General features: G+C 42.9%; 2 protein-coding genes across 2 annotated transcripts in view; both read left to right on the top strand.

Annotated features, from left to right (window-relative positions):
• The window catches only part of LOC134791252 (small ribosomal subunit protein mS33), a 271,224-nt gene extending 264,147 nt beyond the window's left edge, over positions 1–7,077 (top strand). The window contains exon 3 of the mRNA XM_063762233.1: positions 7,063–7,077. The gene's annotated coding sequence lies outside the window, so the exon portion shown is untranslated. The remainder of the gene's footprint in view (positions 1–7,062) is intronic.
• A 6,655-nt stretch (positions 7,078–13,732) lies between these two features.
• LOC134791587 (putative uncharacterized protein ENSP00000383309) lies at positions 13,733–15,907 on the top strand. Its single transcript, XM_063762636.1, has 3 exons — positions 13,733–13,854; positions 14,746–15,348; positions 15,436–15,907. Exons 1-3 carry the CDS (start codon positions 13,733–13,735, stop codon positions 15,905–15,907), a joined length of 1,197 nt encoding a protein of 398 aa, XP_063618706.1.
• Positions 15,908–15,917: the final 10 nt, after the last annotated feature.

The raw sequence follows: 15,917 nt of genomic DNA, 5'->3' as shown, positions 1-15,917 counted from the left end.
ACTATTCTAAAATAAAATTAAACTAAACTAAACTAAATCTAAAAAAGGCCCCTGTGGCAAGGTCCCCAAGATGCTGGCTGCGTTACCCCGCTGAACTGCCAGACTGAAGCGTTGAGCGAGGTAACTGCCAGCTCTTGGGTCCCCAGTTGCGTCCCTGAGTCTCTTTGAAAGGTCTCCAAATTACATATATATAAACTAACGTGAAACTCGCCCGCTCGTTAAAGTCGCGGGAAACCGTTGGTTGAGGGCAGCGAATGACCGTTCGCTGTGGAGATCCTTGGGGGAAGCCTTTGTCCAGCAGTGGACGTCTTTCGGCTGAGATGATGATGACCGCTACATTGCGTTATGGGATCATGTTCTGGGGTAACTCAACTGCTCGAGAATTGGTGTTTATGACTCAAAATAAGTGTCTGCGTTCTGCTTGTGGACTAAAGATACCTGACTCATGCAAGCCATATTTTATTAATTTGAAAAAATTAACTGTGCCACGTTTGTATATTTTTGAAATTGCTATGTAAGTATGTCAAATTAAATATTAATCAATTTCCTGCTTATAATTGTGCGCGGCAGGGACACAAAATTTCATATCAGCAATCAAAAACAGCCTTGCTTGCAAAAAGTGTTTATGGCATATAAGGCACCCAAATTGTATAATAAGCTACCTAAATTAATAAGAGAATCCGAAATGCCTTTATTTAAGAAATATTTGTTGGAATTTTTGGCACAAAATGCTTTTTACTCATTGAAAGAATTTTTAGACTATATGCCGCATATTTTATATTTATAGTATAATGTAGTATTTAAAGATCGTGACTGTATTATTCTTGCATGCTGGACTTAGGTCATAAGAATCTAGTCATAGTTATAGGTAATATTCAATATTTCTATGCCTATTCAGGTAGGAATGCTGTTCAAAATTGTTTTTTTACATCTTTATTGTACCGCATTCAAGAAATAAATAAATGATTGATTGATTGATTGAACGTGAAACTTTCTAACTATAGCTCTACATAACTATTATATACATATTTGATAGCTGTCTGTTCTCCCAATAAATAAATAAATAATATAATATTATAGTTACAACTCTACCCACCACGCATAAGGACCGTAAGTAAAAAACCGGACAAGTGCGAGTCGGACTCGCCCACCGAGGGTTCCGTACTTTTTAGTATTTGTTGTTATAGCGGCAACAGAAATACATCATCTGTGAAAATTTCAACTGCCTAGCTACCACGGTTCATGAGATACAGCCTGGTGACAGACGGACGGACGGACGGACGGACGGACGGACGGACGGACGGACGGACGGACGGACGGACGGACGGACGGACGGACGGACGGACGGACGGACGGACAGCGGAGTCTTAGTAATAGGGTCCCGTTTTTACCCTTTGGGTACGGAACCCTAAAAATAAGTTCGGTTTGAATGCACTGCACATAACAATACGTTGAAGTTAAAAAGTGAGGTTTCGATTGTCAGGTAGGTACGGCTGATATGCTTGATGGCGGTGCTAGAATACTCTTGCTAAAGCAGAACTCAACTTATCTGTGCCGATTGATGGTCGTAGCATTTGTTACAACGGTTCGGTGCTCCATACAGAACGGATAGCACAGGAGACTATTCGAACTAAATGTTGATGAATATTCGATTTATTTGTGACCATGTTGACATTAGGCATACGCAAACATTGCGCTCGAAATATATATCAAATTCCTAATAACTTTAAAACATTTGTCTGATTTAATTAAAATTTTAAATAAAATAAATAATAAATAAATAATTTAGCCTATATACGTCCCACTGCTGGGCACAGGCCTCCTCTCAATCATGAGAGGGTTAAAATTTTATTTATTTTTATTTAATAAGTAATATACCTAAAATATTATACCGTACTAGAAACACCGAACTGCGTTCCAAAACTGGCATTGTGGATGTGGGCATGAAGGCCGCAAAGCTGAAATGGGACTGGGCAGGGCACATCTGCCGAATGCACCCAGAACGCTGGGCTAAAGTATCCACGGACTGTATCCCACAGGATGGATCTCGGGGCAGAGGAAGACCCAAACGGAGATGGCGGGACAACCTAGATACATTCTGTGTGGAGTGGCGGGAGTGTGCATTAGACAGAGACAAGTGGCGGGAAAGAGGGGAGGCCTTTGCCCAGCAGTGGGACACACTAATAGGCTAAAGAAAAAAAAATATATATATACCTAAAATATATATATTTAGTTACCAGTAAATAAACTGAATCGAATGAAACTGATCGCTCTCGTCGTCGTTCGGCGCGGCATGAGGGGGTACGCCCTTGCGCACTCGACTATTGAACTCGTGTTGTCGTCCGGATCGACATTTTACACCTTAAGTCGTACTGTGAGTGATATCAAATCAGTATCAAATAAAGTTGGAAGTTTTCGAATATGCCTCCAGTAGGTAAGCGGACAAACCGACCTCGTGGTTTATCGGACGCGTTAATCCATGTTTGTACTAATCCCTATCTCTGATTTATTGATAGGATATGGATTGATCTAATGTCACTCCTAGTTGAATGCTCTATCGTCTAAACTTCTAAACTACCTATACAGAACTAGAACACTAGACACCTTTATTTTACATTTTAGGGGCTCGTAAAAAAGTCAGGCAGATTTAATTCACTTCTTTACCCAAGAGTCACGGAAACTGTAATGAAATGTACACCGAGGCGAGGCACACCGAGGTACACCGAGCTGACGCCCTTGCCCAATGCCCGTATAGTACGTGTCATGGGAGTGTCATACGCAGAGGCGACAGGTTGTTACAAGGAATCTAAAATGTACTAGTTACTAGGCTATTGGGTAATTCGCTTATTATTATTATACCTTCGTATACTACTCCTCTATTTTATCAACGATTGGTTACATTGGTTACTGTGTGAGATACACGTTTCAGTCATACTGAACAAATATTACTTTAGTACATATAATATAAATGATGAATAGAACCGGCTAGTACCTAAGATCTTAAATGTTACCATTCAAATAGAAGTAACTATATAAGGTGCGAGGAAATGAGCGACCACTAGAGGTAGGCAGGAGGAGGCACCAACGTTCTCATTAACATGATTACTTTGACCCGACCTATTACCTACCGAGCCCGCCATTAACTACCTACTAGCAACACTTTTAAATCGCTAATCGTAAACCTTATGTCCGTGTATTAAGGCTTACAAACTTGAGAATGGATAAGATAAGATAAGATAATCTTTATTAGTACAATACAGGTACACGTCGGATACAATTTTGTACAACATACAAAATACAAAAATATACATTACAGAGTATTTAGACAGAAATATACACAACATAGTATAGTAATGTCATTGATTCATAATAGGAGAAATCAAGGATTAAACCAAGATATATATAGAACAAACAACAATGTCTGATAAAGTCACACATATTAACAAAAGTGCGGCCCGCGTCTACTTCCTTAACTACTATAATGTGGCCCTTGGCTGCTAAAAGGTTGCCGACCGCTGCACTAGAGGGTTAACTCTTGTGCAGAGTTTCGTAACACTAAATCCAGTTTGTCTAAAACTGTGGTTTCACGGGAAGACCAGCGCTGGAAGTCGCATGTAACTGCTGAGATGACGCCATTTCGTAGCACTTTCTTTTTTGTAGGTAGGTGTTTTTCTTACGAAAATGTAGGTATTTTTCTGCCCTCCGGCCGGAAAGCGTCAACTTTCGGCCCACTGCGCTAAACGAAGTTGCCGCTTCCCGGCTCCTATACTATTGTTTCGTATGTGTTTAATAAAAATATTTCTATTCTATGGGGTCATCCATTAATTACGTCACACGTTTAGGGGGAGGGAGGGGGTCAAGAAAATGTGACATGTTGTGACTAGGGGGAGGGGGGAGTCACAAACTTTGTGATGTCACTTTAACTTCATCAGTAATCGAAAATGTATTTAAATTATTTTATTCACTATACAGTTAAATAAAAAGTTTTTGAAACGATAATCGTTTTTATTCGTTTAATTTTATTTCTTAATCAGTTTTGGGTTATAAAATTACTAATAATTCTTTTATCAAAAATATTTCGATAAAATTTTAAATAAATATTTGCCGATTTCGTTGAGGAAATGTGATGTCACACCAGGGGGGAGGGGTTTGCCAAATGTGACCAAGTGTGACAAGGAGGGGGGGAGGGGTAAAAAAACCTAGAAATTCGTGTGACGTAATTAATGGATGACCCCTATTCTAATAAGACTCGAGGAGTTTACAAGTTTACACCAACTCTAGTTAGTGGCGCTGGTGACTACTTGTGTATTATTTTATGGAATTGCGCAGGTTTGGCGACGCGCCAGCTGCATTTTTCCATTATGCGCCAAGTTATATGGACTTGGCTCGGGTTAAGTTTGGTTGTTTCAATTTGCCGGTACATCATTTAAGTTATACAGCAATATTTTATGGGTTTTATACCGGGTAACGTTTGACCATGGTTTTCTTCTTGTTCATTTTATACTTAATTATTTTTCAGAGCTTTTGTAAAATGAGTAACATTGAAATCATGTCCTCCTACTCCGTATATATAAATAAATAATAATATAAATAAGTCCGGTAGTACCACGGAAGCGAAGAACTACAGACCCATTACATGCTTGCCTACACTCTACAAGCTCCTTACATGTATCCATTTTGAGAGCAAAAATCAAAGCGCACATTGTCGCAAACAATATTCTGGCTTCCGCTCAAAATGGATGTAGGGTTGGGTCCCGTGGTACTAAAGAGCTCCTCCTCATAGACATGACCATTTGCCAACAAATTCGGCGGAGCAAGGGGGCCTTCTCAGCCGGTTGGATTGACTACAAGAAGGCCTATGATTCGGTGCCTTATTCATGGTTGGGGAGGGTCTTAGAGCTGTATAAAGTTGATGCAGCTTTGAGAGCCTTCCTAAGCGCGTGTATGAGACAGTGGACCACAGTCCTTCGTCAACCAGGAGGCGGGGATGACCGCCCTGGCCCGCAGGATTTTATAAGGATTAAGCGAGGAATCTTTCAGGGCGACAGACTGAGTCCCCTGTGGTTCTGCCTAGCTTTGAATCCCCTCAGCACCCTGCTGAAGGATTTGGGACTAGGTTGCCGGCTTCGGAGAGAGGGTGAAGTCATTTCTCACCTTCTGTACATGGATGACCTCAAATTATTTGCACCAAATAACCAAGACTTGTTGGAGCTACTGAAAACCACCGAAGTCTTCAGTAGTGCCATCCACATGGAGTTTGGTGTCGATAAATGTGCGGTTATGCATGTACAGCGGGGGAGGGTTGTAAATTCAATAAATTTACAACTTTCTGAGACAATGTCTTTCAGATCTATCTCTGAATCAGAAACCTATAAATACCTTGGTATTTCACAGTCGTTATTGAGGACGAAACAAAAAGACGGTCGGTGAAGGAGCGCTTTTTCAGTCGGCTCACAAAAGTTCTTAACAGTCTTTTGTAAGGAGGCAACAAAGTGCGCGCGTTCAACGCCTGGGTAATGCCCTTACTCACATACTCCTTTGGCATACTAAAGTGGACTCAGACCGAGCTGGACGCCCTGGATCGGAGGGTCCGATCACTGCTCACCACACATCGCATGCTACACCCACGCTCGTCAGTTATGAGATTGTACATCCCACGGAAGTGTGGAGGCCGAGGCTTCCTAAACGCCAAGGATCTCCACAACCGCGAGGTGTACAATCTCAGGAACTATTTCCTTAACAACAAGTGTGAGATGCATCGTGATGTGGTGGCAGTAGATAGGAACCTCACGCCGCTTTCCTTGGCAAACGAGAATTGGCGCAAACCTGTGGTACTAAGTACTGCGGATCGCAAGGCGTCATGGGAGGGTAAGGTGCTACACGGGCGGTTCTGCAAAGCCCTCACGGGACCCGATGTGGACCTGCTCGCGTCGGTGAACTGGTTACGATTCGGGGACCTCTTCGGAGAAACCGAGGGTTTTGCCTGTGCAATTGCGGACGAAGTTATGATGACGAACAACTATCGGAAATATATCCTGAAGGACGGTACGGTCGACATTTGTCGGGCATGCCGCCGTCCCGGAGAGTCACTCAGGCATATCATTTCCGGATGTTCTCATCTTGCTAACGGCGAGTACTTGCACAGACATAATCTCGTAGCCAGGATTATTCACCAGCAACTTGCTCTTCTATATGGCCTTGTGGACCGCGAAGTACCGTACTACAAGTATACTCACCTGCGCCTGTTCTCGAGAATGGTCGTGCCACGCTCTATTGGGATCGATCTATAATCAGTGACAGGACTATTGTAGCCAATAAGCCTGATATTGTGATAATAGATCGATCGCAACGTCGGGCCGTGCTCGTTGACATCACCATCCCCCATGATGAGAATCTCGTGAAGGCCGAGAAGGACAAGTCCAGTAAGTACCTAGACTTGGCTCACGAGATAACCGCCATGTGGGATGTTGATTCGACGATCATTGTCCCGATAGTCGTTTCAGCGAACGGTCTAATAGCGAAGAGTCTCGACCAACATCTTGAGAGACTCTCGCTAGGTGGTTGGATCAAGGGTCAGATGCAGAAGGCGGTGATCTTGGACACGGCGCGGATAGTACGTCGGTTCCCCTCTCTCTGCAGCTCGCTGCTGGCGGCACCCTAGGTTAGGTTTTTTATAATGTGTTTATATGTATTTTTATTGTTTTGTAAGTGTTTTTATATTTTACTTTTATATTCATGGTGTACCCTTATTTTATCGCCAAATTTTTTGCAGAATTTTGTTATACAGAAAATTATTCATAGAATAATCGAATCGCACATTTTTGTTACAATTAATTCTGTTTCTTCGATTATTCATTTCAAAGAAACATATTTTGTAACTTGATTAAAATTCAGAATATTTATTCAAAGATTTTTAAATAAAATAAAAGACTGTAGAATTATTATTCATTGAATATTATTTGTGCGACACTACAGTTCACAGAATATTAATTTTAACAATTATTATTTTCCAAATTACCTTTCACATACTCGTAGTATTCATTGAAATAGCTAAAAAAGGAGTTTAGGTTACTTTAGAGCTGCAACTTCTAAGAAAACGAACCCTTGCTGGAAAAGTGGGTTAGGTTAGGTTAGAACTGCGACCCCCAAGAAAACGAACGGTTGCCAGAAAAGTGGGTTAGGTTAGGTTAGAACTGCGACCCCCAAGAAAACGAACTATTGCCAGAAAAGTGGGTTAGGTTAGGTTAGGTTAGAACTGCGACCCCCATAAAAACGAACTTTATCCATAAAAGTGGGTTAGGTTAGGTTAGAACTGCGACCCATAAGAAAACGAAATGTTGCCAGAAAAGTGGGTTAGGTTAGAATTAGAACGGCAACCCCTAAAAACGAATTCCTTCCAGAGAAGCAGATTGCGTTAAATTAACGACTAAATAAATAAAATTCGACTAAGTGACTATTCTGTATATTAAATTTTGGTGAACAGTATTTATAAGAAGTGACTTTTCTACAGATCGATGATTCTGTGAAATTAAATTACATGAACAAATTGTTCTTGAAACAAAACTAATGTTTTAAATTTTTGGTGAAACATAACTAATCCGAACTAAAATTATTTTAAGTAAATATTCTATGTAAAGATTATTTTGCGAGTTGAAATTACATGAAAAATTTTCTGTGAAACGAAAATCTTCAGAAAAATTGACGGCAAAATAAAGGTAAACCTTATATTCATATTATTTAAACCCTAGCCTAAGAAGGATGATAAATAAAGATATAAATAACTTACTGTTTAAAATAATTATATCAGATACCTAGTTGAAGCCGGTCATAAGACTCATAAGAGTTGCCAAAATACAACTACAATTTCCATCTACCTATATCGATATAACAATAATCGAGTGAAAGAGCGATACTATAATGTATTACCTATTGAATAGTATGAAGATGAAGTTGAAGTATGATTGAAGTTTAGGTAGAAGTTTTCACTCTGATTGCCAGAAATCATTTTCTACACTATTATTGAAGACAAGCTTCTGCCTGCGACTTCGTCTGCGTGGAAAGAAGATGATGATTGATAAAAACTACCCTGTGTCCTTCCCCGTACCGGGCCCCGAACGATGTCAATTATATAGTTCTGCGGTTTAAGTGTGAAGAGGTACCTGCCGGACAGACAGACAGACAGACAGAGTTACTTTAGCATGTACATGTAAATACCTAATAAATAACACTATAGTAGGAGTAGTAGGGAGTTGCCGTATAAAACTCACTTCGCTACTCATTATTTAATTTTCGAATATTTCCATAAACATATATCTTCACTTGATTGGTTAGAACCAATAACAAAATGCGATATGTATAAAATAATAAATGAGCAATACATTACATTGTATCCGTACGAGTTCCATAACTTTGTAAGCATACTCGCAGGTACTTAAGTATGAACTTTATGGCTTACAGCGAACGCCGTGGAGCTTCGAGATCTCTTCTGATATCCGAGATATTACCTACGAGTGGGTATAGAGATATAAAGAGATACCGCATACTTTGTAGGAAAATGGAAATTTGACAATATTGAACTTATTGAAGTAGCTTTTCGGGTGAGAGTTCAAAAGATATCTGTTGCTCATTGTACCTATGCTGTAGCTTGTAGGTACCTGAGTTTTTAAAATATTGAAATGATTTATACTTAATTAGCGACCCGGCCCTGCTTCGCACGGGTTAACAAATTATACACAAACCTTCCTCAAGAATCACTAGAAGTGAACGCATGTTTTGAATAGATTAGATTAGATATACATATTTATTTCTTAAAGAAAAAGACAGTTTTTTACACAAAATGATAAAATAAAGGCTTTCGCTAAAATATCGTCAACTTAACATTAACATTAAGAACAGAAAAAATAAAATAAAAGAATATAAAATAAATAAATAAAACAACGTCACAAGAAAAGAAAATATCAATATATATAAGTAGGTATACTTAGCTAGGACCAAGCTAGGTATTGTCGAATGTCAACGACAAGAAAAAACAAAAATATTTACACAAAATACCAAGTTATAAATAACTTTATCAGATTTTGTAAATCAAACATATGATGTGGTTAGATTTTAGTTAGACTTTTGCCGCGTTGTTTGAGCCGCTACTTTAGATGCAGACTGTACAGTCAGACGCGGTAACATTAGGACTAAGTACCTACCCTACCCTACCCTACCCTACCCTACCTAGGTAACTTGCCTATATACTCGCCAGTTAGAACAACCACCTGACATCAAACCGATATTTTAATGATATTGAAAATCATATTAGTTGGCTGTCATTAGGGCGGGGCGGGGCGGGGCGGGGCGGGGCGGGCGCCTCGATCGCATATTATTTAATTACCGGTTTGATGTCAAGTGCACGTTCCAATCGGCCTGTACATCTGAATACGTTTTGCTGAAATGAAGTCAATGCTTGTACACCAAGTGTAGCATTCTACGAGTACCTATAATACTACGAATGCGGAGCGTAGCGCGCTACGACTCTAGCGCTACGCTACGACCTTCAGCAGCGCGCATTGAGTTTTTAAAATATTGAAATGATTTATACTTAATTAGCGACCCGGCCCTGCTTCGCACGGGTTAACAAATTATACACAAACCTTCCTCAAGAATCAATATCAAAAGGTGAAAACCGCATTAAAACCCGTTCCGCAGTGTTTGAGTTTATCGCGAACATACAAACACACAAACAGACAGACGCGGCGGGCACGGGGACTTTGTTTTATAAGGTGTAGTGATGATATGGTACGAGTATGAATTAGCAATGTGCAAATTGCAGAAAATTCTCAAAAATGCAAGAACATTCTCGGAAGTTTCTGGAAACATACAAAATTCACACAAGAATTTTTCATGAAAGTATTTTTAATAAGTAACCTATCACATATGAATTAGCCAGGCGAAGGGATATCTAATACAGCCTGTATTAAGGTCTTCACATGTTTTCATGCATTGTTTGTTTAATTTAAAATGTCAAAGAACTTTTCCCATAGAAATTTGGCAAGTTCGGAAACTTCTCCATGCCTTGGTATACAATGCAATGTTAGTATGAATACTAAATGTAGGTATTATAATTATCGCAGTTCCGAATGGAGCTCACCCCCCCCCCCCCCCCACCCGCGGTTAAATTAACTGCGGTTTGGATGTACCTATAGGAAGTAAGGTATATAAAAATAAAACACTGTGTATTTATAAAAATATAATAAGTTTCGTTTCATTCCACAAATCACAATTGTTCGATTTTATACATTTGAGAGATTATACACTCGCACCGCGACACTCGCTCAAAAACAGTAAAATAAACATCATTAAAATAAATATGTAAGCACCTAAGAACAGTAAGAACATAATTATCCACTTAAAGAAAGATTCTGTAAATATTAGGAAATACGTATTCTTTTAAATACTACTTCGATGGCAAACAAGCATACGGCCCGCCTGATTGTAAGCAGTCTTCGTAGCCTATAGACGCGTGCAACTCCAGAGGTGTTGCGGACCCTAATACTCCGCACCCTCGTTGAGCTCTGGCAACCTTACTCACCGGCGTGAACACAACATGACAACACTGAGCCTACTCAGCCGCTCAGCTCACCGCGACGGTTTTCTGTAAGTGGAGGCACTTCCCCAGTTGGGTTCTGCTCTAAATCTGGAACGACATCCGCTGAGCTATGCCCTACCGCATCCACACAAAGCGAGATGAAATTCACAGTGCCCATCTGCCCCTGCCTCTCTTTTGGACGTAGTTTATGGACATAGGTGCCCGGGTCCAAAATGTAAATAAAACTCTCCTCTCTCCTCAACTCTTTCACATATTATTAAATAGCAAACATGACACAGAACAAACTTAAATCTCGTTTTTACATTCATTTTAAGTAAATCTCTTAATCCTTTAACTATTCAGCTTCAGTAAAACAAACTTCGTTCAAATATTAGATTATACAAAATGTTAGCACAAATTAGTTTACTTTTCCCGAGTTTCTACTAACTGCCATAATATGTACGTCTGCTATCACACAGCGCAATCGGTTACAGCTCGCTGCTATTAAGGCTGCGTTTCTACCAGAGATGTGCGAGGATGCGTATTAGCCAGAGATGTGTTTGTTAAGAATACAGCCTAAAACTCGCGTGTACACATAAACAGGTTTATATTACAAAAATACACTTAGAAAGGTTCCAAGTAGAAGTTGTAAGTAAACTTGGAGACGAGGCCCGCGAGGTGTCGCGGGTGTCGCGGGTGTCGCGGGTGTCGCGGGTGTCGCGGGTGTCGCGGGTGTCGCGGGTGTCGCGGGTGTCGCGGGTGTCGCGGCGCGGCGTCTCTTCCGCTACAACTTATAACTAGCGGAGTTTCGAGTAAACTTTATACTTAGGTACAGAAGGGAAGCATCCGAAGACGAATTTAACACACAACTTCTGTTAAAGAAGAGTCGGGTGTGGGTGTGATCTCGGAGCTAGATCACTGGATGTCTTTCGTTAGGGTTCAACCGAAGGAAAAACGATGGGCATATTTATTTCCCATTTGCTTTTTTAAATATTAAAATAAGTACATATTCGTTTGTATAAGAGCCCATCAACGTGCACACTAGCGCCACTGCTAAATAATCGTCATTATTTAAAATTAACGACAGGTATTTAAAAAAGGGGGCCGCTACGTACTGTATTTTGTATTTAAGTACCTTTTGAATACATCAAACTAGTTTTTATGTTGCTGGATTCGTCGAACTAGGAGCTCAAAACAAAAACGGCCGTTTTAACTTTGGACGCATCAACTGAAATAAATGTCATATACTAAGAAAAAGTGACCAAGGCCTCCAGTGCCCCAGGCTGGAATCGAACCAGCGTCTCTGCTATCGCGGCAGATGCCTAAGCCACTCGGCCACCGGGTCACAGCGGCATCGGTCAAATTTTTCCAAGTATATGCACTTCTTACTGAAGGCTTATGGCGCCCCCTGGCCATCTCTAAGGTAGAACAATATGGTTCGAACCTTCTAACTAGATCACTCATGTGATACTGAGCTAGCGAGAGAGATGGCGCTGCCAACAATACTAAAGTATTTGAACAAATTAAATTATTTCAGAAAAATATTTTAATTTCTGCCGCGATAGCAGAGGACGCTGGTTCGATTCCAGCCTGGGGCACTGGAGGCCTTGGTCACTTTTTCTTAGTATATGACATTTATTTCAGTTTATAATTTATATAGTAGTGTTTCTACTTGATAAAAACAAATTAAAATATTTTTCTGAAATAATTTAATTTGTTCAAATACTTTAGTATTGTTTGGACGCATCGTTAAATTTATTTAAATTTAATCACGATTAATTAGCAGTGGCGCTACTGTGCACGTTGATGGACTCTTAAATACAACCTCTATTTTTAAACACTTTGAAGTGACTGAAAGCTTATGGTAGGTACTCTATTCTATTACTAATAAGAAAGATCTCAAGAAATATTTGATAAACATTAAAATGAGAAGAGGTACAGTCAGCAACAGCGTGTCACCAACATTTTTTTGACAGTATTTTGTAAATAAATGGAATGTCATCGTTTTTACCTGGAATCCTCATTTACATGGCGATATATAAGTATACTGCATTTTACAAAGTACAAAAGATTTCTATGTTAATTTATTTATATATAAAATGTTGAAAGATAATTTACTAAATTATTCTAAAAATTACTACTAAGGAGAATTCGAATCTATTAAAGAGATACAAAATCTCCAATAATAAAATCTTTATCAAGGACCTCACTTTTGGGGACCCCTGGATACATACTTACCTAGTTTATTTTTAAACTAAATATTTTCCGTATAAAATCACTTCACTGAACGTCACACTCAGAATTCATTTTTATATTGTAGGACCGTTGTACACTTGTCACAACACTGTTATTGCTTTCTTTCTGTACGGTAGTACAGGTACCTACAGTAAACAGGGACAAACAGTAACTTTTTCGAGACACAAGCTTTTATATATAAACATTGGAGATTTCACGCAGAACGAAACAGTTAAAACAAAGAAATATTTAATTACTTCACCCATATTAACCATCTCTTTCTCCAAATTGATTATGATGAAAGTAGCCTAAAAGTTATTTTCAAAGGAATACGGCCCCTTACATTGCAGGTGTGGTGTGATTGGAACGATCAGTAGCTACGCTTGTGATGCTCGCAGTGCGAGTGCAGCCAGCGCGGCGAGTGCGGGAGCGCGCGCTGTGTTCGCGCGAGCGGATAATGCTCGTGCGCGGCATGCTGCAGGTGATGTGATGTGATTGGAACGATCAGTAGCTACGCTTGTGATGCTCGCAGTGCGAGTGCAGCCAGCGCGGCGAGTGCGGGAGCGCGCGCTGTGTTCGTGCGAGCGGATAATGCTCGTGCGCGGCATGCTGCAGGTGATGTGATGTGATTGGAATGATCAGTAGCTACGCTTGTGATGCTCGCAGTGCGAGTGCAGCCAGCGCGGCGAGTGCGGAAGCGCGCGCTGTGTTCGTGCGAGCGGATAATGCTCGTGCGCGGCATGCTGCAGGTGATGTGATGTGATTGGAACGATCAGTAGCTACGCTTGTGATGCTCGCAGTGCGTGTGCAGCCAGCGCGGCGAGTGCGGGAGCGCGCGCTGTGTTCGCGCGAGCGGATAATGCTCGTGCGCGGCATGCTGCAGGTGATGTGATGTGATTGGAACGATCAGTAGCTACGCTTGTGATGCTCGCAGTGCGAGTGCAGCCAGCGCGGCGAGTGCGGGAGCGCGCGCTGTGTTCGCGCGAGCGGATAATGCGCGTGCGCGGCATGCTGCAGCATCCACCTAACACAAAAAGACATTTACTGTTAGATATTTATGTCATTTTTAGGGTTTCGTGCCTCAAAAGGAGAAAACGGAACCCTTATAGGATCACTCGTGCGTCTGTCTGTCCGTCTGTCACAGTCTATTTTCTCCGAAACTACTGGACCAATTAAATTGAAATTTGGTACACATGAGTAAATTAGTGACCCTCGAAGATGGACATGTAACGTAAACAAATGAATTTTAAACATGGGGGACACTTTTGGGGGGTAAAAGTTTAAAAATAAAGTTTATCAAACTATATCGTGATATATCAAATGAGAATTTCAAATATTTTTTTTTTATAATTTTAAAATACAGAAGTTCGAAGTTATTTAAGAAAATGGCCAAAAAATTACCATTACTCATCTGGCTATCAAGTCAATGTCTTAAATTCTTAATCGCATGTTTCCATCCACATCCACAAATTCCTATTGTACACTTCGAATTACTTTTCCCTCGGTTTTTATACAACTAAATTTATGTTCCGTACAGATTTAACTGATTTTATTTTATTTTTTTACAAATTTAAAGGTTTTAGATTTTTCCCTGTACTTTTAAATAGTGTAAGACGATATTACCTACTTGCCAAATTTCATAGTTTTAGGTCAGCGGGATTTTGATTCCCTTGAGAGTGTCGAAATATATTATATATACGTTTTATGCGGCATAAACGGCCGTAACTTTTTTTTACGTTAACTTAGAATCGTGTTTTTTTTCACAGTTTCAAGGGACTGTAGGCCTGCGTATATTTCAACTCGATACCTCCACGCACTCCAAAGATAAAGGGTCTTGACAGACAGACGGACGGACGGATAACTGTAAGGGTTCCGTTTTTCTCTCATGAGGTACAGAACCCTATGAACTAGGATGAAGTTGACAAGTGGTTTGGTAGGTACCGTTTCGCAGAGCAGCGCACAGCTCACCTCACCTCGTATGCCCACGCGCCCAGCCACGCCACTCACCTCCAGCAGCGCGCTTGTGCCGCCCCGCGCCGCGCACGTAGACCGCCGCGCGGCACGCAAGGCCGCCCGCGCGCCGCCTCCCACCTCGCGCGTCCAGTGACACAGCCACGCCGCTCACCTCCAGCTCCAGCAGCACGCTTGTGCCACCCCGCACCGCGCACGTGGACTGCCGCGCGGCACGCAAGGCCGCCCGCGCGCCGCCTCCCACCTCGCGCGTCCAGCGACGCAGCCACGCCACTCACCTCCAGCTCCAGCAGCGCGCTTGTGCCGCCCCGCGCCGCGCACGTAGACCGCCGCGCGGCACGCAAGACCGCCCGCGCGCCGCCTCCCACCTCGCGCGTCCAGCGACGCAGCCACGCCACTCACCTCCAGCTCCAGCAGCACGCTTGTGCCACCCCGCGCCGCGCACGTGGACTGCCGCGCGGCACGCAAGGCCGCCCGCGCGCCGCCTTCCACCTCGCGCGTCCAGTGACACAGCCACGCCACTCACCTCCAGCTCCAGCAGCACGCTTGTGCCGCCCCGCGCCGCGCACGTAGACCGCCGCGCGGCACGCAAGGCCGCCCGCGCGCCGCCTTCCACCTCGCGCGTCCAGTGACACAGCCACGCCACTCACCTCCAGCTCCAGCAGCACGCTTGTGCCACCCCGCGCCGCGCACGTGGACTGCCGCGCGGCACGCAAGGCCGCCCGCGCGCCGCCTCCCACCTCGCGCGTCCAGCGACGCAGCCACGCCACTCACCTCCAGCTCCAGCAGCGCGCTTGTGCCGCCCCGCGCCGCGCACGTAGACCGCCGCGCGGCACGCAAGGCCGCCCGCGCGCCGCCTTCCACCTCGCGCGTCCAGTGACACAGCCACGCCACTCACCTCCAGCTCCAGCAGCACGCTTGTGCCACCCCGCGCCGCGCACGTGGACTGCCGCGCGGCACGCAAGGCCGCCCGCGCGCCGCCTTCCACCTCGCGCGTCCAGTGACACAGCCACGCCACTCACCTCCAGCTCCAGCAGCACGCTTGTGCCGCCCCGCGCCGCGCACGTAGACCGCCGCGCGGCACGCAAGGCCGCCCGCGCGCCGCCTTCCACCTCGCGCGTCCAGTGACACAGCCACG

The sequence above is a fragment of the Cydia splendana genome, chromosome 6 (genome assembly GCF_910591565.1).
Source record: "Cydia splendana chromosome 6, ilCydSple1.2, whole genome shotgun sequence".
In the NCBI taxonomy this organism is placed as follows: Eukaryota; Metazoa; Arthropoda; class Insecta; order Lepidoptera; family Tortricidae; genus Cydia; species Cydia splendana.
This window is presented reverse-complemented; position numbering and strand designations above follow the sequence as displayed.

What these genes read in the sequence shown, in the direction of transcription:
- LOC134791587 (XM_063762636.1), top strand. Translation starts at nt 13,733, where the DNA reads ATGCTCGCAGTGCGAGTGCAGCCAGCGCGGCGAGTGCGGGAGCGCGCG. An exon ending in AACACAAAAAGACATTTACT is followed by an intron (nt 13,855 to 14,745) that starts GTTAGATATTTA and finishes GTGGTTTGGTAG; the next exon opens with GTACCGTTTCGCAGAGCAGC. An exon ending in TGCCGCCCCGCGCCGCGCAC is followed by an intron (nt 15,349 to 15,435) that starts GTAGACCGCCGC and finishes ACTCACCTCCAG; the next exon opens with CTCCAGCAGCACGCTTGTGC.